At 44.6% G+C, this 27,625-nt stretch overlaps 4 protein-coding genes across 7 annotated transcripts in view; 2 read left to right on the top strand and 2 right to left on the bottom strand.

The window, feature by feature from the left end:
* LOC6587658 overlaps positions 1 to 27,625 on the bottom strand; it is a 58,595-nt gene that overhangs the window by 16,036 nt on the left and 14,934 nt on the right. For 2 of the 4 annotated variants that reach the window (XM_026990326.1, XM_026990334.1), the window contains exons 2-7: positions 15,347 to 15,469; positions 6,679 to 6,849; positions 6,473 to 6,620; positions 5,162 to 5,289; positions 3,043 to 3,694; positions 2,014 to 2,114 (exon numbers count right to left, since the gene is read on the bottom strand). In XM_026990326.1, coding sequence (XP_026846127.1) covers positions 2,014 to 2,114; positions 3,043 to 3,694; positions 5,162 to 5,289; positions 6,473 to 6,620; positions 6,679 to 6,849; positions 15,347 to 15,469 — 1,323 coding nt within the window. The remainder of the gene's footprint in view (positions 1 to 2,013; positions 2,115 to 3,042; positions 3,695 to 5,161; positions 5,290 to 6,472; positions 6,621 to 6,678; positions 6,850 to 15,346; positions 15,470 to 27,625) is intronic. The other 2 variants (XM_026990337.1, XM_026990344.1) reach the window with 1 other exon arrangement.
* Positions 10,077 to 11,372, bottom strand: LOC6587962 (trimethyllysine dioxygenase, mitochondrial). The gene is made up of 2 exons (XM_002013303.2): positions 11,136 to 11,372; positions 10,077 to 11,075 (listed from the first exon to the last, which is right to left on the bottom strand). The coding sequence occupies exons 1-2, from the start codon at positions 11,368 to 11,370 to the stop codon at positions 10,168 to 10,170; spliced, it is 1,143 nt and encodes a 380-aa protein (XP_002013339.2). The 5' UTR covers positions 11,371 to 11,372; the 3' UTR covers positions 10,077 to 10,167.
* Positions 12,502 to 13,493, top strand: LOC6587924 (eukaryotic translation initiation factor 3 subunit G-2). Its single transcript, XM_002013302.2, has one exon. It carries the CDS (start codon positions 12,549 to 12,551, stop codon positions 13,377 to 13,379), a length of 831 nt encoding a protein of 276 aa, XP_002013338.1. The 5' UTR covers positions 12,502 to 12,548; the 3' UTR covers positions 13,380 to 13,493.
* LOC6588027 (serine/threonine-protein phosphatase 2A regulatory subunit B'' subunit gamma) lies at positions 15,599 to 17,275 on the top strand. The gene is made up of 3 exons (XM_026990349.1): positions 15,599 to 16,600; positions 16,657 to 16,874; positions 16,941 to 17,275. The coding sequence occupies exons 1-3, from the start codon at positions 15,632 to 15,634 to the stop codon at positions 17,029 to 17,031; spliced, it is 1,278 nt and encodes a 425-aa protein (XP_026846150.1). The 5' UTR covers positions 15,599 to 15,631; the 3' UTR covers positions 17,032 to 17,275.

Genomic DNA, 27,625 nt, shown 5'->3' with positions numbered 1-27,625 from the left:
AATAGACAAATCTATTATGTTCAAGACGAATTTTGTTCATCAAATAAAAGCACGTTAAAATATAAAGCATGGGCCTTGTCTTTTAACTTTACACTTTTTCATCAACTATAAACTTAATAATAATAATCTGGATGGGCTGTTCTAGTCCGATCATTTTTAAATTGCTGAGAATCAAGTGAGTCCGAAGGCTTTTACAACCCCAATCATATTTATTTATTTTCACGAGCTATTGTTGCCGGATATTGTTGATGCTATTCCGACAGATTTGAAGCCCTCCAGGCCTTCCGCAATGTTTGTGCTTTGCATTTGAGAAATTCCAATCAGAAACAAAAGCACTTCAATTTAAATTTTGTAGTAAAATATAAAAAATATAGAAACTGCCTCGATACTATTATTTATGGCTATCTATTGGTATTTCTGGCATGGAATGCCCCTAAACTGATTACCGCTGCTAGCTGTTGTTAATTTACTGGTTGCCATATACGTAAATAAGGTAATACATGCACATACATATTGTATGGGGATCGCTGGGTCGTGTGTGTGTGTGTGTGTGTTTGACGTGCATAAATAGTTTACTAATACGAGTATCTACAACAACGGGCAGCCGCAGTCCCCCGGCTGGGAGGCTGCTGCTGCTGCAACAATGGACAATGCAGAGGCAGATTGGGAATTGACAGCTTTGTCCAGCAGCTTTGTCCACAGTGAGGGCTGAAGCAAAACAACAACGTTGCAAACAAAACACCATCGAGAGCATGATGGACGGCCAGCGTCAAATGCGAGTGAAGTTTGTGGCAATAAACAAAAATAGAAATGCACAACGAACAATTGAGGGCTATATATTGTACGAGTTCCAGAGTAACAGAGTACCAGAGGGGATGCATTGATTAGGCCATTAACAAATGCTGGAAAGATGATTGGAGTCTGGGTGAATGGCTGGCTGGCTGCATGTAAAAATAGGGACAACAAAAAGATAACTATTCTATATAATATAGGGACTAAGAGTATAATAGTAGTACCAGTATACAAAGAGCCGCAGTGGAGTGCAGAGTAATTCGATGCTTCGATTTTGATATAGAGAACAAAATGCTTATTTATGGCACCTGTGCGCCTTCCACGAGTCTGGAGGGGATGTGTCTGTGCATGTTAGTATCTGTGTCTGTGCGTTTATTTAACTGCTGGTGATTTCTCTGGCAGATATGTAGCTAATGCCAAGAAGCAGGAGCTACAAGCAACAAAGGATGGCAGGCCCTATCCTTTATCTCCTTTGTCTAATAAGCTTGGAAGGACAGAGAAAGAGGGGTTGTGCAGTGTGTGCAAGTGAAAGGTGCTGAGCAAGTGGGAAAGAGAGAGAGAGAGAGAGAGAGCCAGGTGCTGAGAGATATTGGATATGACTGCAGTGCTTCAGTGCTAAAATTCATCTAACCATGTTCTTGGGGATACTTACTTAAACGCAAATTGGCTAATGTATGGTTTGACCTGACCTTTCGCTCACTACGCATTTACAGTGGACGAATAACCGAAAAGAATTATTCGTATTATAAGACGTATTATGAGGTCTAACTTTCGATACCTTTCAATAGGACCCCAAAAAAAAAAAAAAAAAACAAACATAAAATTATAGAACTTTTTCTCGAAAGTTAAATATAGTTTTTTTTAATATTAAATATAGATTTCCGAATTAATTGGTCTTCATTGGAAATTATATATTAGATTTTCTTGTAAAAGAACTTATATAATTTCGCTGTTTCAGTATTGCATAATTTTTACTTATAAAAAGTCTTTAAAATCCATAAAATTATAACTCAATTTCAAGCTCTCAGCCAAGGAAGATTTAGAGCCGGTTATACTTTTGTAAAGTTTGTGAACAAAATAGAAAAATTGGATAAATCTTTCAGTTTGGCCTTAGATGTACATACATATCTCTAAAGCTTGTCCTTCCGAATAAAAAATTATTGAATTTCTATCCCCAAATGTTTGGTGGAACAAGTGCAATTAGATAAAGGTCTTACTTACCTCGCTCGTCCATGGAGGGGCCCGTGTAGGTGCGGTGGGTTATATCGCTGCCGGCGACTAAATCACCGAGAAGTGCTGTTTTGTGCAGTTTTGTGCCAGTGCTAAATAGATTGCAGAGTTATACAGATAATTAAGTGCAAATTACAAACAGGCCTGGTGAGATACAGGAAGTACAGTGAAATGTTGTGCTGTGAACGTGTGAGTCATGTGCGTGGTGCTTGCTTTATTTGCATAGTTGCATAAGTACTTGTATTTGGCAAATTACATAACTTTTGTTTGTTTGTTTCGGTAAGAAAATGGCTTTGAGTCAGGGTCGGGCATTAATCGGCTTAAAGCATTACTGATATTCCTGGAATAACAATGAGAGGGGTGATGGTGATACAATGGCCAATTACCACTATGAGGGGCGGAACAGAAGCAGGTTGGCTATCGGACCGGTAGACTGACTCCCTTGACTTCCGCTACAGGCATTACAAATTAATTGTACATGCCTCCCGGGTACCCCGCCTTCTCCCCGCCTGTCTGGGTTCGTTCCAGCTTGGAGAAACTGCTGTCCAAGTGCATGACTCATTTGAATATTTATTAAGATGAAATGCATTAAAATCAGATTATATAAGTGGTCTACAAGTGCCCAGGGATCAGAAAGCAAAGAGCACACAAATCGCCTGTTTATTTGTAGTCTGCTAGCAGTTGTTGGACTTATTCATTAGTTGGCTTTTTAACCGGAAATTGTGGCATACCCAAGTGAGTCAATTATTTTAAAAGCTTTCTGCATAAAGTTTCCAGCTGCCTCGGTGGTTAAGAGTCGAGTTAATGAAAGGTTTTATATGGGGCGTTGTGGGCGGGTCTGCTGTAGAAGGTTCGGATAGAGGCGCAATCACACATGTGCATGTGTATGGTAAAGTTTCGTGAAAAGTTTCCCGCCCTCTCTTGATCCAAGATGCCACCAGCGTAAGCCCCAAGTGAGGGAAGTTTCCAGCTCGGCCACGCCGAACCCGAACCCAAGCCACTTTTCAGCCCCACACATACTTAGGTGGGCTGGGAATCGTTGGCGCTGGCCCTGCCGATCCAATGGTCGAAGTGCCTGACTGCTCCCCGTGCGTATAGTAGGTGTGCGTATGCGGATGGGAATGCGAGGGCGGTCCGGCATCGACTACCACCACAACGTTATCCACTGAGCTGCGTTCCAAGTCATCCATGTGGGAGTGGGGGGGGGGCTTCTTGTGGTGGTTCGTTGTGGCCACCTCTACGACGACATCGTCGTCGTCCAGAGTGTGCGGACTGTGGGAGGCCAGCACCAGCGGATTGTTGATCCCCCACGACGGTGGATGCAGATAGTGTGGATAATTTGAATAAATTTCAGCCCGTATGCGGTCATCATAATCATCGTCGTCGGAGTCCTCCTCATCGCCGTCGACGTCGGCATCGCCATTAGCTTCTGCGTTGTCGTCATCCGTCTCGTTCTCCTCCTGGTTCCCATCCTCGGGATCCTCTCGTGCCTCATTGTTTGGCTCGTCGTGGTACTCTATGTTGTTGGACATGAGCTCGGTGGTGCCATTGAGGCTGTGCGAAGGATGTTTCTGCTTCGGTTTGGGCCTCGGTCTCGGCTTCGGTTTCGGTTTTGCCTTCGGTTTCGGTTGCTTCATTTTGGGCAGACCGTTGGGGAAAAATATTATTCTATCTGCAAAGAGCCGGCAAAAGGGGGTGCGGATTGGTGGTGATGCAAGGAAGGGCATGCGTGCGGTGCGGGGAACAGAAGAGACAAAAAGAGAGAGAGAATCGTTTAGTGCCGCAGAGGTGCAAATTGTTGTAGCTGCTTCTCCATTAAAATAACAGTGTGCAACAGTGTGGGTTGTGGGTTTATTCGAAGTGTGCGAGCATTTAATTAGTGCAATTAGTGCTCGCCCTTATAATGTAATACAATATACAAGATAATATTATCTGGCGGATCGCTCTACTCGTGGGTGCTCTTAATCCATTAGTGAGTGCAGTGCTCTAGAAGCGGGGACATGGTTGAAAATGAAATTATGTTTCGGCGTGATAAAATCAAAGCATTTAACTGACTGATAGGAGGATAGGAGAACAGGGGGATATAGAGGAAGGGGAGTCCTGTATGGAACTGTATGAAGCCCTGTGGTTCTTGAGAAAGTAGAGACTGTCTCTCTGTGGGTGTGGGTGGCTGTTAGTGTGTGGGTTAGATATAGTAGTAGTAGAGCTTTAGCTAGAGTTTGAGAGCGGTTAGATAGTTCTAGAAGTGTTCGAGTGCAATCAATCTAAAGCACAGACTCGGTTTGGTTTCGGTGGCAGTTTACTTAGCATGTGACTAAATATAGTTTATGGGCTGGCTTAGTGAGATCTTTTTTAAGACTTACTGCTACTACATACTTTGATGGTGACAGATACAGAAGGCGAGAGAGAGAGATATATAGAGAGAGAGAGATAGTTTACGGTGACTTCAAACACGGCAGCTTGGATTTACATTGATATATTGTAGGTATATATGGCATATTGATATACATTCGTATATGTGATATTAACGATTACTGAGCATAGCTAATATTCATATTGTATATGGGGATATATAGGCATATCGATTACAGTTTACTGATCGCAGAACATGGGTTTCTTTTGGTTGGGTTTTCTCTAGTTTGGTTTTTATTTTTTTGTTGTTGATGCAGAAGCGTGCGATAGTTTTAATTTCTGGTATTTGTTTAGGTTACTTAAATGTTTAGGCTAGTTTCGGGTTTTGAGCGTTTCACAAAAGTACATAAAACCGAAACGAAAATTCCGAAACAAAAACGAAACCAAATGAAATGAAAATCAGTTTCTTGGTACATAATAGTTTACGAGTACCATACGGATAAGAAAGGAACTCAAGAACTGTGTACCAGAGGTTGACAGATAGAAAATAGTTAGAGAGATATAGAGAGAGACACACACATAAGAACAGAGGATAATGAAAAGAAAAACAATATTGTTTTCCACGATTTTCGAGGCAATTTTTCACTCTCTCTTTGCTGTTGACGCGTTGTGGGGTTTGTGTTGTTATTGCTTGTTGTTGTTATTGTTATTGTAGTTGTATTTGTTGTTGTTGTTATAGTTGTGGTTGCAGTCGGTCAACAGTGGAACATCGGCAGACGAAACTTACCCACGCACGGATTGTGATTAACAATATTAAAGATACGATCACAGCGCTTTTTCATATGGTTGTTCGGACAGATGCACCCGAACATGGGCGAGAGACGGAGATTAGTCCAGGAATCGTGGCAGGCATCCCTGTAATGAATCAAGTTGGAAATAGTTTAACCATTTTCTCGTTTACCCTCGGATAACCGCAACCCCAACTCCCACCCCACAGCTAATTGAATTCATTTGGATTCCCCAAGCACCCCGAAAACCTCCAGAAACCAACACCGAAGCGACTTCCGCTTGGCGCAAGCAAAGTTTAAAATTGGCAATTACATCAAAAATGCATATACACACGGCACTGCAATTAATATTTTATCGCATAAGGTGGATCTCAGGCACCCGGGAGCCCCCACCCCGGAGAACCCCAGGTCCCCGAGCCAGACTGCTCGGCATGCGTGTCGAAAGTTTTAGGCGGCGCCGGGAGAGAGGACTTTAAGCCCAAGTTTCACAACTCCCAACAGGACTCCTCCCGCGTGCTCTCAACAGCCGCCGCAAAAAGTCATTTCGAGTTATTAAAACATTCAGAACGTTTGCATTCAAGTGTATCGAAGTCGGGCCAGGCCAGACTCAGACGCGGACCCGGACCCGGACCCGGCACCGACCCGGCCAGGAGGAAGTCGTGTCAGTAAGGATATGTGATGGCTAAAGGAAGCAGCAAGATGCCGGCAAGCAGGAAGTTTCATTTCGCCTTCTGTTCGCTCAACTTGACTCCCGTATACGCTGCTGCCTGCGTGCTCTCCTTTCTTTCTGTGTGTGTGTGTGTGTGTCTGCAGTGTTTTTTGCCAATAAAATCGAATATCGAAATTGAATGTTCAAAGAAGAAGGAAATGGAAGACTCTGCCTCCATTGGAAGGCAGGTGGTACGAATACGAGTTCAGCACCCCCTCGACTCCATTTTTGCTGGCTGGCACTGCCACTGCAATTTGCATTTACCGTTAACCATTAAGCGTTATGGCCAAGTCACGCCGTGGCTGTGTGGCAAGAGGCAAATCAATTTTCTTATTAAGCCAAATATTCTTTAATTGAATTTTCATTATTTCAATTGGGTTTATGGTGGGGCCTTAGCTGCCGTTTCTCTAATTTTATAATTTTTCGTACTTACTATTTTTGTCTTCTTATAATACGGAATATTAATGTTTATAACTGCTCGGAAGAACTTTTTGTAAATAACTATACAAGAATTTGTATAGACGACTTTTTCGAACTTTTTAAAATATCCAAAATATGAACAAGTTCTAATAATTTTGTGTTCGTTCAGTAGGACAATTACCTGTTTTCCATTTTGCACTTATTGTCGCGCACTTTGCAATGGGTTTTGAAGTCCTCGAAGAGCTTCAGGCATTTGCGCTCCTGCTGGCACACGGACAGTGCATGGTTGCACGTGGGCAAGGCATCAATTGGATATGGATCCTTTTCGGCTGTTCCGGGATGAACTAATTGGTAATCCAAAAAGACTAAGTTAAGCGGACAACTTACCTTTCTTGAGGACAAATCCGCATGGATGATCGAAGAGAAAGTCCCGAAAGTGATTACAGTCGGGATCCATGCCGGGCTCCTTGCACAGGCAAGTGGGTCGAAAGAACTGAAAGGCCTGGAGGGTGCGCAGTGCGGCCTGGCACTTGGTGACAGTCACCGTGCTGCAGGACACTGCAAAAGAGAGAGTGAGAGGGTGAGAGGTGTGCCAAGTGAGTGACAGTGGAAATATAGGGAGTGGACGGATGGGAGTATATGCTTAATGATCTATAAATGGCAGCCATGCTTAAACTTTGACATGCTCTTTCTTGTTGTTCATTTCGTTTCGCTTCGTTTCGAATCGAATCGAATTGAATCGTTTGCTGGCTGCCAGTTTGGCAGGAGGGCTGCACATCGATTACCAAGTGGTGACCCATGACAGTTGTTATAAATGGCAGCGTAGCCAGACAACTACCAACCAGATCCAGACACATGTCATAATAAGAGCTACAACGGCAACAACAACAGAAACAGTATGAATAATTGAGTCTCCAAACAAAACGGTCGATTTAAGCGACCAATGAAGCGAGCCATGGACGTGGTCCGGATAATATTTTATAACATAATAAATTATGTTTCATATCACACAAGCACAAGAACGACATACGTATACGCAGGCACATGAGCATGTGACAGCTTATTGGAGCATATGACAACTACTACCAAACAAAAGGCAAACATCTGTTGGCCATCTATTGTCCTTTTGGCCATAAAACATAAGCCCTACTAATAAACTCGGCTACGCCAACACTTCACAAACATGACCAAGCACAGACACACCCTCCACCTATCCATACAGAGAGGGGAACAGACAGAAGGAGACCCGGACTCTCGTTTGGCTCGTCATAAGCCGTAAAATCGCCAAAAAGCAAAACAAGCAAACTGCCGGACAATATGATCCGAGCATAATGGGAAGAGAAGAGTGGCCACGCCATGTGGTTCACGTCACTCATCCGACCCGTGCGCAACGCACACACACACACATACCAATCCTCAACCTCAACTCTTGTGATTGCCCCACGACCCCACGACCATGGGGTCCAGTTCACTTCGGTCCAGTCCAGTCCAGACCAGTCCGGACATGATTATTTGCTAGTTGAACATAAAGTTGCTTCCGCCATGGGGGCCACATCGGAACATTGACATCGACTACGCAACAAGTGACATTTTTCACAGGCATCCATCATTTTTATGCCCCTGCCCTGATCCAACACTTTTTTGGGTGGTTTTTTCGGGCTTTAGGGATAAATGAAATAATAGGAATTAGGAAATAATATTATTTATTCCTGAAAGTATCCTTTAAACGTGAGAGGATTATAAAAATTATTCGCTTTACGAAACTATTCAAAGGATATTGGAAAACAATCGAAATCGTTGCTTATTATTATTCGTTCCTTCAAAAATAATCGTGTGGGTTTATTACTTTTGAAAACTGTGACAAGGTTGAAAGTTTAATCGATTTTAAAAATCATTGCAATACTGAAAACTTGATTTTATAATGCCAATAATTATAAATTATTTATTAATAAACACCACTTCAAACTGGACAAACCGTTTATAAGTAGCACACCTCCTTTCCGAATTTAAGATTATTCTATACACAAATGTTTTTTTCAGTGTGTTCAGTTTTTCACTCTCAGTGGCCTCAATTAATACTCATTGGCTCTCCAATAGCAGTAGCTTTTGGTTTGCCACAGAGCTCGCTCTCCTCAGAATTCCCATTCCCGACTTAAGTTCTTAGTGCATTTGATGGCTGGCTGGCTAACTAGTTCCAGCCAGCTCTTGACTACTGGGGCTCTGTGGCGGCTAGTGGCACCTTTGGCTTTGGTTTCGTTTGGTTTCGTCATTGCATGCTGGCCAGTCATAAAAAAATAAAGGCAAGGCGAGTGGTTTTTATGCTTCGTCGCCATCAACTGACGCCATTTGCTGTTTGTTGTTGCTGCTACTGCCACTGGTGTTTTTTTCTGTTTTTTTGTATGTTTTTGTATTTTTTCATTGCCGTCGCCGTCGCAGTCGCAGTAGCCGCCACCATTGCCATTGCCCTTGCCTTTTACTGTTATTGTTAAGTCCTCAATTCGTTTTTATTCGAAACGCGTTTCCGGTTGTTGAGTTGGTCGCTGAATTGGTTCAATGATTTCTTTGTTTGTTTGTAGTTGTGTTGGGCTTTTGTGAGTGCGAGTGTGAGAGCGCGAGTGTGACTTTGAGAGAGTGTATGTGCATGTGAGAGTGAGTGAATGGGTGAGTGTATGTGAGTGTATTTGATTTTTTCCCCCCTGCTTTATTTGATTTTAGTTTGTTATTTGTTTTCCTTTTTGGTATTTTCTATTGCTTTTTCCTGGTTTTGGCTTTTTATTGCCCGGCTCTAGATGAAATTTATGAGTCATTTATTAAGTTTGGGGCATTCAAAGTCACATAAATTATTATTATCGAGCATATTAATTACGCTGAGACGCGTGAGGCAAATTGTGGACAGCTTGGCGTCTACCATCGAACCCCATTGGGGCTGTCAACGCCTTTTGTGGGTCTTTTGTGTTTGAGATATTTGTTCGTGCCCAGCCTTCCTGGGCATCCCACAGCCCGGCAGCCGGTGGCATTTCCTGAAGTCCTGGACTCCAAAATATGACGGCGCTGGGAACACATGTCCTTTGTGTCCATATTAAACAGGGGCAGCATGCACAATGTGCACTGCACGAGCTGCAGCATGTGCTGATTTTATTGAACCTTCGACAAGTACCCCCCATGGCTCAAAGTGAGTGCTGGGCTCTGGCAGTGGCAGTGGAATGCCGAAAAATATGCCATGCAAAGGCACGACTGCTGCAGCTTCCGGCGAAGAGGAGAAACTACCAAAATATATACGGATACATACATACCATATATGCTCGTATTTATCGCCCAGCTGGGGCATTGAAGCTGCTTTTAAAGGCTTTTGACGGTCGTGCCGACGCATATGAACAGCCAGCTCAGACGAGAGGAAAAACATAAAAAAGGCGAAGAAAAAGAAAAACCTGCATGAAATGCAATTATCATAAATATTCAGACAGTGTTCTCGCGTGCTTTCGGCTGCTTTAAGCCTGGTCCTGTCCTATTGCTCTTGTTTTATCCCTGTCTTATATCCATATTTGGGGGACATTTAAAGGACAACGCGACAGCCATTAACCTGAAGCGCCAACAGCCAACAACAAAAAGTAATTTCACTTTTAAATGAAAAAGTTCAAAGTGCGTTTTGTTTATGCTACACACACACACAGACACACACATGAGAGAGTGAGGGACCCTGGACATAAAAACAAATGATTTTCCATTTGGCTTTTTGTGGAATCCTCCCTGCTCTTTTCTGATCAAAATTAGACGCTGGCCAGCAATTGTAATCGTAAGTTTTTATTGCGGACATGATGCGTTTGCATTTGCATTTGCAATTGAAATTGAATGGATTGGGAAGGAGAGCTGTTGCTCCTATTCGATGATGCCGAGGACACGGGCCTTGCTGAGGAAGTCCGTGCGCTGCACATATGCCCCGGACATGGTGCGACGTCCCGTGTATGCCTGGCGACCGTGCAACACCCGCCAGTTGTCAAAGAGTACGATGCTTCCCGGCAGCATCTTAAGGCTCCACTGCTGCTGCTCCTCGCGGACAATTTGCAAGAGCTGGCGGAGACTGTCATAGAAATCGGCCATCTCTGACTGAGGGACAGTATCAAATACGCCACGATCGTAGACATTGAGACGCAGCTGAACGAAATCCCCACTAAGCGGATCCACCCGGATAATGGGAGCCGTGAAACAATGGTGTTCTCCCTCTTCAATATACTCTCCAGGCACCTGGACACGACACAGCACTTCATAGGCGGGGGGAAAGCGACGGCGAAGCTCGTGGACCACATGCAGACCATCTACAAAGAAGTTCTCCCCACCTGTCCCGCCAGAATGTTCAATGCAGTGGAGAGCCTGCAGGCCAGCGGCATCGCAGAAGTACGTGTTGTCCGTGTGGGAGCCCAGATAGAGCTTTGTATAAGCCGTGTCGGCGTGATCTTGCTTATCGCTGAAGGTCCACATCTCGCCGAAGAAGGTCTTCATCAGGGGAAAGACGCAACGCAGAGCCAGCTCCGTCATTGTTGGTGTGGGCGCCACGTCATCGATGAACACAATGCCGTATCGAACCAAGGAGGCCACCAGAGACTTGACCACCTCGTCAGTTGCCACCAGCTGGGGCAGTGAGAAGCGCAGATGGCGCTCATTTTGCAATACTATACTGCGATTCCAGGGCGTCAGCGATGTGGACTTTGATCGACGCCTTATCACCCGCTCCAGCTGCGAATCGAAGATGAAGTCCAAGTCATAGCTTGACTGGTGGCCGTCGCTCCCTAAAAACCACAGATGTATTTCATCGTGATCTCGGCAGAACGACAGATCTTCTCACTTACACTGAACAAAGAACTTTTCCAATATATATTTGCTCTCCAGAGCCCGGACATCGACAGGTAGATCCAGTAGATCATAGCGCCGTTGATTTGTCTCCAAATTGAGACACTCCCCACAACGACAGTGATCCCGCAGCCAGAACTCGTTGATCTCTAGGCTTTCACCGGTCTTCGGGTGGTTTAATAGCAACATCTTGACATCAAGACAACATCCGACTGTTTCAGAGAGCACCAGCATACTAAAGTAAGCTGATTAGAGCTGACTTGAGAGCCGATCTAACAGAAGCTTATCAGTGGAAGATTTTCCGCGTTTCTGCCATGACAGCGATAACCAAACAATTGATGGAAATCTGCCTGATTACACTACGAAACAATGCTTTCTATCAATGATTATATTTAGAATGTATTATTAAACAAATTAAACAATCAATGACCAACGTCACGTGCGTTTACCATGTGCTGACAGTATCTTTTCCAATGTTTGAGAGTTCATTCTGAATGAATGAATATTCGATACGCCCCAAAAGTCGATACTAATTTGAGAGAAATGAAGAACACATAAATCGATGCTCTTATATATGTTAATTTGATCGTTCTGTCTTTGCGCTACAGTCGATTCTAGTCATACCAAAATTATACTCGGAGCATATGCAAAACAAGTACATACCTCTTATATAAATTGGCAGTAGTAATATTTCCTACAACTTATCGATAAATCAGTTTTAAGTGTTATTTTTAGAGAACCATAATACTTGGCAAATGTGTAAATAGCTGTGAGGATAATACGAGTTTTCTGTAATCTGATCTTTATTCTTTCCCCTCTGGATGGATGCGCCATTTAGAATAATCGAGCGTCGATCGACATACTTTTTAAGCGACCGTATATGCGGTATTATTCTCATATGGAGTGGCACAGTAGGGTTGCCGTATTGGATGATATAGGTTATTATTATACAATGGGAGGGTTGCCGTATTGACCAATACGGATGCTACCCCAAACGTTAGGGGGTATATTTTTGCAATTAAATCATTAACAAAAAGTTATATATTTCCAATGGTTCAAATGGAGAAAAATGAATTCTTAAATTAAATATTTGATTCATCTTGACAGCAGAAGCAAGGGAACACTTTCAATTTGATGTGAGTAATCGCAGTAGGCATAAAGATAACACTCTGAATATCCAGGAATAAATTTCCATTCAATTATTTGGAAATATCGAGCAGTCGCAATACAATTTTGGGTAAGAAAAAAAGTGAAAAATTAAACACTAGCTAAAGAAAACATTTTTGTTTGTTCAAAATCCGTAGCACTCGTTTTCCGTTCAATCATTTCGAATTGTTACAGCTTTCAAGGAATCAGATTTGAAATTTGTAGGCAAGGAGAAATTAAAATCAATTTTTTTGATAGAAATAAAAATGAAACCAATGAAGACTTCCTGGGCCGATGAGGTGGAGGCGGATTACGTGGATGGCCTGCCACCTTCAAAGGAGTACACTCAGGGCAACTTGAAATTTGTGGCCGAGTACAAGTACAACGAGGACGGCAAGAAGGTGAAGGTGGTCCGCACCTATAAAATTCAGAAGCAGACCGTGCCCAAGGTCGTGGCGCGCCGTCGCAACTGGTCGAAGTTCGGGGACTCCCTTCTGGACAAGCCGGGTCCCTGCTCGCAGACCACAATGGTCGCCGAGGAGGTTCACATGGTCTTCATAAGTTCCAAGGAGCTCGAGCAGGCCCAGGCCCAAGAACCTCAGGTGGAGCCGGGAAAGAACATCGCAAGGTGCCGCATCTGCAATGGCGAGCACTGGTCCGTGAACTGCCCCTACAAGGGCACATCCATGGACAGTAAGACTTTGATGGAGAGCAAGGCCACAGCGGCGGCTGCCGCTGCCGTCAGCGATGCTTCAAAAACGGGAAAGTATGTGTCGCCGTTCCTCAAGGAGGGCGGATGCGCGATCGGTGGCGGTATCGGTATCGGGGCCAAGCCCTGGGTCCGCGAGCGCTCGGCTGTGCGCATTTCCAACCTGTCCGAGTCGATGACCGAGGCCGATCTGGAGGAGCTGGTGAAGAAGATCGGACCCCACACCAAGTTGTACCTGGCACGCGAGAAGAACACTGGTCTTTGCAAGGGATTCGCCTACGTGCACTTCAAGTTCCGCCAGGATGCCGCTGCCGCCATCGAGATTCTCAACGGCCATGGCTACGATCACTTGATCCTCTGCGTGGAGTGGTCCAAGCCACAGCCCTAAAGGCAATCGCCATTAAATTTAATTTAATTTCATACATTTTCCCTCTCTCTGTTGAGTCGAGCTGAGGCCACACCGCAAAAGAAATCGAAATAAAATATATGTATCGTCCAGAGAGCTCCTTTCGTGCATGAGCCCAGACTAAAGTCGTTAATGCTTCGTTTTAAATGCGATTTTTTTTCGCTGTATTTCCCGCAACCGCACAAAGGTGAAAGCCACTTAAATGGAAGCCAAGGTAGTGGGGGCTGCGACAGGGATTGGGGAAAGGAAAAGCTGAGAAATGCCGCAAGACGTTGGCTGGACTGAATGAACATTAATAATTAAATATAAGAGCAGACTTATGCTCACGAAACTACAGGGCCATGACGATGGGGAGGGGCAGGCATACTCGTACTCGTAGATGGGAATAGTTCGCGGAAAGTCTGTCTTAGATACACATTTTGAATGAGGAGCGGATCAAAGAGAGGCACAAAAGAAATGTATTCCTGCCGTTGCATTGTTGTTGCTTTTGCTGTTGTTTATCCTATGGTATGGAGGAGGAACCCAGCTAAAGCAAAGTCTAAAACAAATTACTGAATAATTTATAAATTAAGTTTTTCTTTGGACCGAGCTCAGTCGTTCGTCCTTGTTCGTCGCTGGCCATTGTTGGCCACGAATCGAGTGGATGGCCAGCGGGGTAGTTGCTGGAGCAGGAGCACGGGGCAAGCCGCCGGCTACGCGTCTTTCGTTTCTTTTTATTTTGCACCTTTAGGTCATATGCGAGGAACACCCAATAATGCTATAGTGAAATACCGACTACAGGATACCACCTGCTACACAGATTTACGTTTATATGCTTTCATAAATGTTGAGGATGTCATGAGGATGGTCATTAGGATGATTTTTGATAGTTCAGAATATATAGTTATTGCTATGCTATATGGTGTATTCTTTCAAATATGAGACGCATATTGTTAGAACTGTGGATAACATGGGTGCTTTCCATGTTCGAAGTACGGATATGGCCGGAACCATTCGCCGCAGTATTGTGAGCTGTGTATTTCTGTTACTTCGAACGAGGACTACAGGAACAAGTTAAAATATGCGCAACAAATACCATCTGACTCATGTGTAAATAGAAGCATATGAAAATGGCTACGTTCCTCATCTATACCATTAATCAGCACTTTCGGATGAGCGGAATATTCAATGTTTGGCTGCTACTCGAAGTGAGTGTTCTCAATGTACTTGATGATTAAATCCCGATCTGAAAATGGTGGGCGGTGGTAGGAAGGTGAGAAATACTTTACGACCTATCTTCTTCCTAAATATACATGTCAAATTTTAGACAAATCGGTCGATGCGTTTTAGGATTTCAACCACAAACACCGTGAAACTATATTTTTATATATTATATATATATGATCATGGGATCGGGGGCTCTAAATTCTTCAAGAACACAATATACCCTTGTACTCTATGAGCACGGGATATAAAAACATGCCATCGACTCGAGGGGCGGCGTCATTCTCTCTCTCTAGGGCATTTGAATATTCAAATGCTTTTTCTTGACTTCTCCCTCTCCTCTCATTTTGTTCCTGTCTCGCTGACTTCTTCTTCTTGTTCCTCGTCTCTGCGCTTTAAGTATATACCGTTATTTACTGTTTTACTGCACGCGCGCGCCTGCTCACGGAACACACAAAAATTGTTGAAATAATTATACAGTTGTCGGAACAACCTCTCACACCACAAACACACACACATATACACGTTTTCCAGGCAAACAACAACAGAAAAAAAGAGGAAGAACAAGTAAATAAAATGAATTCTTAAATGACCAAAGGCCTGGCACATAATCAGCGTTGATGGTGCCACAAAATGCTGAAGAGCTCTGCCAACACTTGCCACACAAAACTTTTGGATTTGTGTGTAAACATATCATCAGAGGGGGGAATAAAATATGTATCGATTTGATTCGAATTGCGTTTTACCTGGAATGGGCCCGCAGACTCGGGGTATAATTTCCAGAATGGCCGAACATGAGGGATCTTCGAAGCACAGTTGACGTGCCAGAATGCAGTTCAGAATGGCCACAACTCCTTTGATGGTAGAACCTGAAAAAAATTACAAAATAATTGAAATCAATAGTTCATTTTATTTTATTTTATTTTATTTTTTAATTTAAGGGCTATTTTATCGGCTTGACAATTTAAATTGAAAGAAACTCGATAAGAATGGAGCTGGATCCGGATTTAGTAGAGCAATTTTCAAATCTGATGGTCTCCACGCGCCCCATTAGTGCCGAGGAGTTGGCCAGATTTGACGAGAACGCACCGCTGCGTCAACGCAATGAGATCGAGCACCCCTCATACAAGACGATACCGAAGTTCTTTGAAGCGCCGCTGCCCCGAGGGGACACCATCCGACAGAACCTCCGCAAAGAGGCGCATTCGTTGTATCTGCAGCAAAGGTCGCAGGAGCTGCTGGACAGCAACGAGCTGGACGAGCTGTGGAGCATGCTGGTGAAGCACGTCACCCAGATGACGGCAACGGGTCAGCAGCTGATCGACTTCGATGCCTACCTTCAGTTGCAGGGCGCGGTGAATGCCAAGATCCGAAATTATCTGACGGCCCGACTCTTTGGCACTCTGCTCGTCCTTTCGACTCACCCTGGTGGAATGGTGGACATTGTGTCCGTGTTTAACTACATCATGCGCAAGGTTTGGCTGAAGCAGGCAAGGATTGGTCTCTCTTTCTACGACGAGATGGGTCGGGGCTATCTGCGAGAGACCGACTTGGAGAGCTACATAATCGACCTCATACCCAATATGGCACAGATACGCGACTGCATGCAGCCCTCGTTCCAGAGCTTCTACGTCTGTACCGTGCTCAAAAGGTTCTTCTTCTTTCTGGACGCACAGCACAGAGGACGCATTCGTATCCGGGCTATGCTGGAATCGGGAATGGTCACAGATCTGCTGGATCTGCGCGAAGAGGGCGATCCAGAGGATCCGCAGGACAAAAACTGTTTCTCAATGCCGGCGGTCCTCGCGGTGTATAGGAACTATCTGAGCCTGGACAAAGACCACAATGGAATGCTCAGCCAGAAGGAACTGGCTGACTATGGTTCTGGCACCCTTACAACCATCTTTCTGAAACGCGTTTTCGAGGAGTGTCGCACCTACCAGGGTGAAATGGACTACAAGACCTACCTCGACTTTGATATGGCGATGAATAATCGTAGAGTAAGGAGGCTACACTATCTGTATTTAATTTATTTCTGAAGAAATACTACCCCAAGTCCCCTCAAGCACTGCAATATCTATTCCGCATCTTGGATGTGGACCACAAGGGCTACTTAACAGTCCAAACATTGCAGTTCTTCTTCAAGGGCATTCAGGAGGCGTTCAAATCACATAATGAGGTTCCCGTCAATTTTGAGGACATCAATAATGAGATATTCGACATGGTCAAGCCAAAGGATCCCTGCAAGATTACCCTGCAGGACCTGATCAAGAGGTGAGTTAAGCACGGAGCACAATTCCATATTCTCGTACGACTAGCACTGCTTCCTTCTCGCCGCAGCGGAAAGGCCGAGACTGTGGTGTCCATACTAATTGAATTTCATAAATTCTGGGCATACGAGAACCGTGAGGAGAATCCGCAGAATGTTTAATAACAGCATTCCACCCGGCAAGGCGCAGCATGAGTGCGGTAATAGCATTAAGCGAAATTTAATTAAATCCCCCGACTGGCCGGCCAGCCCGAGTACTCGGGTAATGCACTGCCATCCTGCAGCCTGCAGGCTGCAGACTGCTGGTATTCTAGGATTTAACCCTGTTGTTCGCTTTTTTCCGTGTCATACTTACATGCAAATTCGTTGTGAAAAGATTCGCAAATATTTCTGGCCCATTTGTATTCGCGAGTGTTTTATTTTAATTGCAAATTGCTCATAAATATTTATTCGAGTACTTTAATTATGTTAATTGAGCGTGCCCAATATGTAAGGGTTTAAGGAATTTGCAATAATTTGTATTGAAAATCAGGTACAAAAAACATGAGGGCTCTTGGTTTTTATCATAATTTTATGTTCGACAAATGCAGAAAGAGGGATCACAGAGCAAGAGCTAGGGAGAGACAGGAGCTGGCGGTTTATAAAACATTCATTTCAATTTCATTTCATTACGTAAAATAAACCAAGTCATCCGGACGGACAGCAATGCTACAACTGCAGAGGGAGAGTCATCCAGGACCCGCCACTGCTGCTGCTGTCTATCTAAGCAGTCAAGTTTATACTCGACTCGCGGCAGAGGCAGTGCCTACCCGGTCATGGGCCATGATTCACTCTGCCACTGGCACTGCATCTGCCCCACTCTTTCTGGCACTCCTTCTGCCACTCTACTCATCCGCCGGATGCCCAGTAAAAGTTGTAGTCTTCCACTGCTTCCCCTCCTCCTACCCTCCTGCTGCTCATTAACGAAATGACCGTTTGCATATTGCAAGCAAGGTCGGTAGCTGGAGTGGGACTGGATCCGGACTCGGAATAACAAAAGAAGTGCCTTCAAAAATTCACGAATTGCATGCGGACGCAGCTGGAGTTGCTCCGCTCCGCCGCTACTGCAGGATCTGCAGGAAGTGGCCTACTGGCCGGTAACAAGTACGGGTAACAGCAGTGGCCGTAACAGTAACAGCCGGTCGTGCCGTAAAAGTTTCGTGGCACCGCCACTCGAATTGTTTGCGGAAATAAAAATAAACAAAAGTCAGGAGAGAAAATTCCACCGACACGAAACAACAACCAAGTGACGATTGAGAGCCGGACTCGGTTCTCGGCTCGTTTCGGTTGGACCTTAAAGTGTTTTATGGTTATTGGGTGCTTAGAATTGCATTGAGATATGCAGCGCGCGTCTGTCCCGATGACAGTCGAAGAAATTATCAGCGTCAGCTGGCCCCAAACACAAATTGCCAGGCAGTAGTCGGCCAGGAGGGGTTTGAACTGCGTCTCCCACCATTTAGCCGGGAGCGAGTCCAAGCCGGCCCCCTGCGACCCATTTGGAATCACTTAAAACACACAAATCAAGCAAAAGTTGAAAACACAATAACAATTGTTTTGGGACACACCATAAATTTGCATGCCAAGAAGAGTAATGCTCTCCGCCTCCGCCAGCCCCCGCCACAAGGAAAAAACGCGAAATAGGCACATAAATATGCCGACCGACCGCTGCCGAGGCGCCACCTTCAGTTCCACACCCATCTCCTGCCCACCAGCTACTGGGACGCCGACGACAACCAGAACAATTCGTTTGTGTCACAATCAGATTCGGCACGGGCACAGCGCACAGGCACAAAAATGTTCGCTTTTCGCGTTTCGCGTTGTTCGCTATGTTTCATGAATTATTTTTCTCAAACCCCAAAAAGTTTTCCCCCAAAAACTTTGACTGCAAAAAGTATGCCAGCCAAAAAAAAGGAGAGAGCGGGGATGGGGCAAGAAATTGACTGGGAGCTGGCCAGTGTTGCAGCCAGCTCATCCTGGGGAGCAGCTCCAGAACCATTACCAGTACCAGCACCAGCCACGGCTTGTTTGCGTTGATTCGTGCGGCGAACATTTCGATTACCATTTTGCCTGGTTCACCAGCCGCCCCAGCCGCACCAGCCGATCCCAAGAGGAAGAGGTCGTGTGGGGGATTCCTCCAGTGTTTCGCATTTTCTGCAACTTCCTTTCTGCTCGCTGCCCTTTGGTCTCGTGGCTCTGGTGCTCCTGGTGCTCCAGTTCCTACTCCAGCTCCTGCTGGTTCTGCTTAAATTTCAATTGTGTGCCAGGGGCACTGGCCCGACTCTGGGGCACTCTGGTGCAGGCTTTAATAAATTATGGCCAACGTTGGGGGTGGCTCTTGCTGTTGCTGCTGCTGCTGCTGCTGCTACTGCTACTGCCGGCCCTGCATGCCACTTGGAAAAAGTTAATACAACAAATGCGCTACCCAACGGCAACAACAATTGCAATAACAATGACCGCATTACGAGGCCGCGAATCGTTGTTGTTGCTGTTGCCTCGAAAGCCAAGTCTTCAACGATGGCGGCGGCACTGGCAACATCAACAACATGGCCGAGAAATGGCAGCTTTACAACTTCCGGCAAGCAAGGACTACAGGCGGAGGTCTGTTCCTCGTCCTCGTAACTGTGAAATGTTCGTTGTGGTTGGTTTTCCTTTTTTGCTGTGGGTTTTCCTGTGCTCTTGCTATTGCTGTTGCTGCTACTGCTGCTTGGTGGCCATCCTTATGTCATTCGGGATTATTTTGTGGGTTAAAAACTAATTTTCGGTCATGAAGTGGATTTCGCTGTGCATGTTGCCGACATTCGGAGGCCCATAAATATGCAGCCAGCAGTGGCAGCCAAACTGGAAACTAACGGGCAGCAAACGGCACAGAGCCACACGATTTTGGCTGGTTCATTTGCATGGAAAGCAAATGGAGCTGGTTAGTCCAGAAGCCCTACCTACACATTAAAGAGTGTTATACGCATTGATGGCTTAGATCAGCTTGAAGAGGGAAGGTTCATGGAGTATAAGTTACTGAAAAATATACTCGCAGCAGATGTGACGCTTAGACAGGAAGATTAATTTCTGCCTGATTTAATGCCTGCTTGATCCTTAGCTTGAAATGGAGGATCGTTTTCAGAAAATACAAATATATATATATGATCATTAACCGGATCAATGGCAAAACGTTGCAGCTCGAAGAGAATGTTGCTCATGGAGCAGAAAAGGCCTATCCTTACTCGGATATCTCCAGCAAATGTCAACAGTAGAAAGAGCGTGACCGAAATTATTTCATTTCATTTTATTTAATTTATGTTCCAGGCTCGCGCAGAGGTCCTTGGCTGCTGTGGCGGCTGGCATTTAAATTTAACTGCAGACAGACAATGCGAACAGGGCTCAGTGGAACAACAGCCACAGCAACCAGTACGACTTTACCCCACGAGCACGAGCAGCAGCAGCAGTGGCAGTGGCAGCAGCAACAACCACTCTGCCCCATCAGAAGCAGCAACAACAAGGCAAGGGGCGACAACAACGGCAACATAAAATGTCGCCCGCGGCCATTTTCATGGGCAACCAACCGAATTGGGTGTTGAAGCAACAACAGCAGCAATAATAGCGGAAAGGAAAAAAATCTGTTATTCGTGGGGCGGTGGAGGGAGGCCGGGATGGGGATGCTTCTGGGGATTATGGTCAATTATGTGTAAATACAATTATTGTTATTGTTGTCGCTGTTGTTGCTGTTGGCCATGATGCTGTTGTTGCCCCTGGGTGTTGGCCATGTTGCTGGTTGTTTTTATACCCTCCAAGAGGGTATTTTGATTGCAACGCAAGGAAGGAATCATTTTGGACTACATTTCAGAGCTATCTGGCTGATAAGGTTAATCTTAACCTTAATCTTCACTCTTAACTTGTTTTTTTTTTTGTAAATTAGTCGCATGGGTTTCTTGGTATCTATTACCAAATGGAATCAATTCGCACTAGCTTATCATAAATAGCTACCATAACAACGATCTACCTGCAAAGGGTATCAACAGTTGCCACATCCAAGGACAGCTCTCCCTTTTTGTTGCTGAATTTTGTTTCGGTTAGTTGTTATTGCCATTGTCATTTATGTTTTTCCATAATTGTAGTTACTGTTGCTGTCGTTGTTGCGGCCGATGTTGCTGTTGTCCATATTCGAACCGATACATTCCATAAATATTGTTGTTTTTTATTGCACGCCAGGCTGATCTTCCAGACCTTTAAAAGCAAAAATGCCACCAGCAGGAGACCTTTCCCCACTCCATTGGGAACATCCTCCTGTTGCTGGCTGGCTGTTTCGTTGCTTTGCACGTTTTGACGTGATTTAAGTACATTCTGAGTCCGTTTCCAAGTCAGCAGAAAATACAAATAAAATGTAAGTAAAAGTAAGGAAACATTTGCAGAGACGCTGCAGCAAATGCCTTGCCAGCTCTGGCTGCTCTTTCCAATAGCGACTTAGTCACGTCACCAATGCAGCACTTGGCTGGGGTCGAGATTGAAAGGGGCTACAGGGATTTTCTACGCTCAAATGTTTGTTTTCTATTTTTATTTAAGTTAATGTTTCTATCGAACGTTTCAGCATGGAATGAACAATTGAGAATTAAAACTACAAAGTCCACTTTCCATAATCCTTTCTTAGTAAGCTACCACGTTTAGATAAGGGCCTTGTGTCGGAAAGTACAGATTTTAAAGGTTACGTTTCGCATAAAGGCTTATTTAATAGATTCACATGTTTTTATTTACACAGATATTACGCTCCTATGTAATCCCCCAAGGGTCCCTATCAGCAATCATTATTAGCTTGTTAACTTCAACACTCAATAGGAGTCAAAGCATTCCCCCAAATGTATTCAATTCCACTTTCTAAATGTTATTCGCCGTCTGGCCTGCCCTGCCAAGAGCCAAGAGGCATTGCCAGCGGAAAACCAAAACAAAATAAACACATCAATAAACAGAGTTGACAAAGATTTGATTGCATTATTATAAAACAATTTGCATTCGATAAAAGTCAAAAGCAGGCGGCCAGAGTCATAAAAGTCGCGCAATGAAAATTGAGGGGGCTGCCAGAATGGGACCGTGGAAAAGCTGCTGAATCAGAATCAGAAGCGGAGCGGAGGCGAAGTCACTTTTGTTGGCTTTGAAATGAAGAGGAAAAGAAATATGCAAAATGCGCATAAATCTAAAGGCTCGACGCAGACGGAAATCACGACGGAGGCAGGACCCGGATGAGTCCTCTTCCACTACGGCTTCCATTTCCATTTCCCTCCCCTGTGCCATGGCACCCAGGCTCCCAGGCTCCCGATGCGTCCACGTTCGCGCATGCAGAATAAATGATTTTCTATTTGTTAAGTCAAAGTGAAATTGTCTATGGGCGGGCGTCTGTGCGTGAGCTCTGTACGGGCCTGCCTCTCTGGGTGTATGTGTGTGTGTGTGTGTTGACATTTCTTTGAGCCACCATCACTCACTGGCTTTGAGAGAAAATCGTGAGTCAGAGAATGGTGGAGTACACTGGGAGAAGAATATATTTTTATAATTTAAAATTAAAAGTCCTGTCAAATTATTTCAATAAATTGATATAAGAATTAGAAAACCACATGCATGTTGTACATGTTTGATACAGTAATGTTCGTAAGTATATTATTTGAATATAATAATAATTGAATTAAAGACATGTACAACATATAAAAGGTTTGCTTCGGACTAGAAAGTACTGGTACATGATATTTTCTTTCCAATAGTTGAAATAGCTGCTATTTTCACTTTCCACTTCCCTGTTTTTTCCAGTTCGATGTCTTTCAGCTAAGAGCTTTCTTTTTTTTTTTGTTCAGCGTAGGCTCCGCGTTTGTGAGTGCGTATGAGGTAAGGATAACATTCTGAGCATTTACATTTAATTTTTTGTCGTTCGTCAAATGTTTAGGCCGCCTTGTCGTCTCATTTACAAGATGCCCTCCGCCACTCCACATGGCTCTCATCAAGAGAAAGAGGTCAAAGGGCGGCACATACATATGTCAAGTGTTGCGCTCGGGTCGAAAGCAGCACAGAATAAGAAAGCGATAGTGGGCGTTGGAAAGAGACACAAGAAGAGAAAGAGAGCTGTGTCTGTGTGTCTTTGGGCCAGCATCTCTGGGCCATGCTAAAAAAATGTATATATATGTATGTATATATACTCGTACATTTTTATTCTTATCGTCCTGTTCGTTTTTCCACCGTTTTTTACTTTTCCGCTCTCACTTTTGTCCTGTGCGGGAGCTTTTTTTGCGAGCCTGGCTACGTCTGCTGCATTATCCTTTTTCCTTTTTACGTGTGTTCCATTGTTTTAAATTATTTATGCCTGTGTAAAATATTCAAAGCTTTGCCAAATGCAGAAAGGCAGAGGCGATGGCGGTGGCAGCACTGACGTACAATTCGAACGCACCATAACAAAACAACGAATTCGTAGCTTTGCGGACAGAGGCTACAGATACCCTCGCAGCTCTATATATTTGCCATCTGGCCTGTATCAACCGTATCTAAGATATTTTTTAACGATTCAAACTGTGAAAGCTTCATTTAAATGATGTTGTTATCCGATTTTAGACCTGGACGATATTTTGCAGGCCTTAACAATCGACAGTCCTTCCCTGAGTCCTTTGCGAACATCAGTTCGAAATCACAGTACTCTCTGCCAGGGTATAAAACGAACTACAGCAGCAGCCATAGAGACGGGAAGTGGAGGCCAGGCGAGGCGAGGCGTCAGTCAGTCAGGCCGGTCGGTCCAAGTTATTATTCATAACACAGCAGCATCAAAGTGTAAAGGAGTCTGCGACAATTCCCACTGCCATTTGGAAGCCCCCTACTTTCCTCCGCATTGCAAACCTTCAAGTTTACATAAATTATTTACGACCTTCAGAGGCAGAAATATAAATTTAAAAAAAACGAACCGAAAGCAAAAGCGAGAGAAAATGGCATTTCGACAATAATTCCAGGGAACCATCTAATTTCGTGCTTTGTTTGCGATTTCGATTTCACCCTGCCTCCCGCTTTTGCCCTTCGCCTGTCTCTCTACCACGATTTTCCTTTTGCCCAAAAAAAAGGATTCACCCGCGTACTGATTTCCCACTGCTTTTTCCCCGCTGTGTTTACTTTTTGCCAAGTTCCGAAATGATATTTTAATTAATTTAAGTGCTTTTCCTGGCTTATTTTCACTTGGCAATTCGAAATTACGTCAGCGAATTTATTGAATTTAAGTTTCGAGTCCTTATCGGCCTGTCAGACTTGACCTTGTGTTCGGCCTTAAAGTGCTCAAAAGTCTTAAGCATCTTAATTGGAAGGAGAAAGGGGTTGGGGCACGAGCTCCTCTGTCGCTCTAATGCCGCCCATAATACCAGTCGAAGCAGGTCATTAGAGCAACAAACTGAAACTGAAACTAAGACGGAACTAAAGCAATTGAAAAATCCAACACCAAGGGAGCGAGCGCAGGATCAAAAGTTCGGAAGTCGACGCCAGAGTCAAGGCGTTGCATTAAGTTAAGGTTTTGACATCGCACACCTTGCAACTGCAAGTGCAGCGTGCCACTGCGGCTGTAGCGGTGGCAGGAACGGCGCCCGAGCTCAAGTGTGGCCAGCCCTTTGGCTGGTCTTAAGAAGCCCTTGGTTTTAGGTTATCAGCCAACCGAAGCCTCTAAAAGCAGGATCTGTTTCGCACTGAGATAAAAAGGTTCACTCAGAAAGGAACAAAGAATTTTGAAGGAGATCGAAAAAGAGAAAAAAAATAAGTTCGCCAATTAACACAGATAATATTGATATAATTCTTTATATATTATCTGACAATTATTAACTATACATGCCTAAAATTCTTATAGTCCCTGAAAATTTGCAATCTATGATCGTTGATAGTGTTTTTCTGGTAGATATTCTCTTTATGATAAGTAGTGTTATATTTTGCCTTGGCTTAATAATGTGTTATTGGAACATAAACATGATTCCACAGTTTCCCACAGTACATTCTTCAACCTCTTAGTTTTGGCACAGTGTAGACGCCAGCTAGTGTTCCTTGTGAAATGTTCTCGTTTTGTTTTACAGCCAAATAGTGGACCACCTCCTGACCCACGACATCCTCTTTGCGACATCTCAGTTGAAGGTGTGTTGCAACTTCAAGTGGAAGGGCATGCGGATTGTGTGGTGGCTGGGATTGGCCGCACACAAAAATATTGTCGCGCATTTGTTCGCAGCTTACGGAAACATTTTTCTTAACACGCTCGGCAATTTTTTGCACGCTTCTTGCCACAACTTTTGTTTTGCTTTGTTTGGCTCCGTTTCGCCAAGTTTTGTTTCCGTTCCATGGCCCGCCATCAGTTTTTCCAGCTCAACTTCAATTTGGAGCAGAGAAAAGCAGAGTTTTTTTTCAGCTCAACTTCAATTCGGAGCGGAGCCAAATACAGAGCAGAGCAGAGCGGAGAAGAAGCAGAAGCAGAGGGCACAATTTAAAGCGTTTACGAGCGCAATTTGTCTGCTGCCTGCTCAGGGCCAAAGTGGCAGAAGACCGCAGTCAAGTTGCAGTTGGATTCCTTACTACCCGATGTTTTTTTTTTAGTTTTTTTAGGAGAAAGGTGCGGGCAGGTTGGCTGCCCGCAGATGCTGGGTTCTGACATTTTTCATGGCGTAAATCTGGAAGCAACTTTGGTGCAGCTTTTTGCAGCTCATTGAATTCCGTGCGCTTTTGTCTGCCACTGCCAATGCCATAAAAATGGATGCACTTTTGTCCCTCGTTCCGCTCGGAGCGTCCTTCCTTTGCCAGGCCTCAGGCAAGTTCGCAACAAACTAAACCTATTTGAAAGCATCATCGCAGTGTGCGGGCTTTATCTCCGGGGAATGTGAAGTAAAAGTACAACTACTATAAGAGTACGAGTACGAGTAAGAGTAGGAGTATGTGCATATGCACTCTCAACTTGGCAGTTTCCCCCTTAGCTGTACCCATACCCCCATACCCTCATCCAGCTGCAGCTCCTCTGCATATTCCATATTGGAAAGAAACTCTTCTGTCGTCGTTTATTGTCAATACGAAAGTTTTATGCATTTGCGAAAACTTTTTTTCCAGCGTTAAATTGTGTAAACGGATTTTTACAGCAGATCCAAGCCCGACTGCGACTGCAACTGCGGCTTCGGCTGAGGATGCGGGATCGCTGGGAGAATGGCTTTGGAGAGACTTTCAAGTTGTTCACCGCACACACACAGATACGCACTCAGCCACCAGGCACGGCACTTGTGAACAAGTTAACAAAACGTTTTCGCTGTTGGCAAACTTTTATTGTGTGAATCCCAGGCAGACAGACACTGGCAATGGCTTTAATGTTCTGTCCTGCTCACAGAAAGCCATGTTTTATTCATGAGGCAACACTCACGCCATAAGTCTGACCCTGCTTCCGTTTCCGTTCTGTGTATGCAGCGATAATCGTAGGTCAATTTCATAAGCAAATAGCGGGACAGCTATCTGTGAGCCCATCAGGAGTGCGATTGAGCCCACTGCAGGATAACCATAATGAAGCCATTCCGTTCAGGCAGCAGATACACTCAGGGCTTATCTTAATTATAGATCGATACAGCCCACAACATTCAGCACATGTCTGGTAGGTGTCGGCCATTGTCTGCGTGTCGGAGGCTAATTCATGCCCCTCGCACTCTCAGGCCCGCCCCACATTTGACACCATAATTTATAACGATTCGTACGCCCGTGCAATCCACTGACACGCTGCAAAAATGTGTACCTCCGCAATTAATTGTAGAGATTCTGTTCAGTTAATTGCTGCAGGATCTGCAAGTGGAATGCAGCTCAAATTAAATTTGGGCCCATGAAGAGAGAGATTGCTGACGACATCGACAAGGGTCGGGTTTTGGCTGCATTTATCCATTTTATTGACGCTCTAATTAAAGTGTTGGCATCATCAATATGCCGAAGGTGAAGCCGCCTTGCCATGTCTATGTGGCAAGGACAGCAGTGGTGTGTCTCTGGTTGGGGACTTGGCAGTTTTGTTGCAACGGACGACACGACACGACACCGATACAAGGTGAAGCACTGGCTTCAACTAAGCTCCAACCGAACACAAACCGGTGGCAGCAGTAACTGTGGTAGTAGCCGTAACAGTAACTGTAACTGTAACAGTTTTATCGCCAGCGACAACGCAAAGGTAGAAGCCAAAGTCGTAATAACAACGGCCAGAGTAAGTGACTGAAATTGCCTAGAAACAAAGACCTGCCTCACCTGCCTCACCTGCTCTCTCCGGGGTGTGTGGACTTTTGGAATTCATGACTAGGTGGAAACCGCAGGGAAACAACATTGCGGTGCAACGCAAAAGAACAAAAGGCCAGAAAAAAAAGGAGAAGCCAAAAGGGAAAGGAAAGGCTCTGGCTCGGGCTCAGGCCCCCACAATGGAGGCAACAAAGTTGATGACGTACCGTGACGACTACGTTACTCATACGCAGCGTATGCCTTGATGAGTTTTTAGCCAGGTTAGCAAGGCACGAGTCCTGGCACTCTCTTAAGCCCTCTTGACGTATTTCCGATGAGCTTCTCAACCGCTTTTTGCTCTCTCTCTCTCTCTACAATTCTGACTGGGTTTTTGTGCTGTAAGCTGTGGATATGCAGCTGCAGATATCTCAAACGGAATGGCTGATAAATCAATATTGCCCCCGTTCTCAGTCATGGCCATCAGCATTCATAATTCCCTAATAGCCGTACGAGA

Source organism: Drosophila persimilis, unplaced genomic scaffold (genome assembly GCF_003286085.1).
Source record: "Drosophila persimilis strain 14011-0111.01,24,50 unplaced genomic scaffold, DperRS2 tig00000000-arrow-pilon, whole genome shotgun sequence".
NCBI classification, from domain to species: Eukaryota; Metazoa; Arthropoda; class Insecta; order Diptera; family Drosophilidae; genus Drosophila; species Drosophila persimilis.
Note: the sequence above shows the minus strand (reverse complement) of the source record. Positions and strands in the feature narration are given on the sequence as shown.

Coding starts and splice junctions, on each gene's coding strand:
- LOC6587962 (XM_002013303.2), bottom strand. CDS start 11,370: ATGCTGGTGCTCTCTGAAACAGTCGGATGTTGTCTTGATGTCAAGATG. Junction 11,076..11,135: donor GGAAAAGTTCTTTGTTCAGT/GTAAGTGAGAAG, acceptor TGTGGTTTTTAG/GGAGCGACGGCCACCAGTCA.
- LOC6587924 (XM_002013302.2), top strand. CDS start 12,549: ATGAAACCAATGAAGACTTCCTGGGCCGATGAGGTGGAGGCGGATTAC.
- LOC6588027 (XM_026990349.1), top strand. CDS start 15,632: ATGGTCTCCACGCGCCCCATTAGTGCCGAGGAGTTGGCCAGATTTGAC. Junction 16,601..16,656: donor TGGCGATGAATAATCGTAGA/GTAAGGAGGCTA, acceptor TACTACCCCAAG/TCCCCTCAAGCACTGCAATA. Junction 16,875..16,940: donor CTGCAGGACCTGATCAAGAG/GTGAGTTAAGCA, acceptor TTCTCGCCGCAG/CGGAAAGGCCGAGACTGTGG.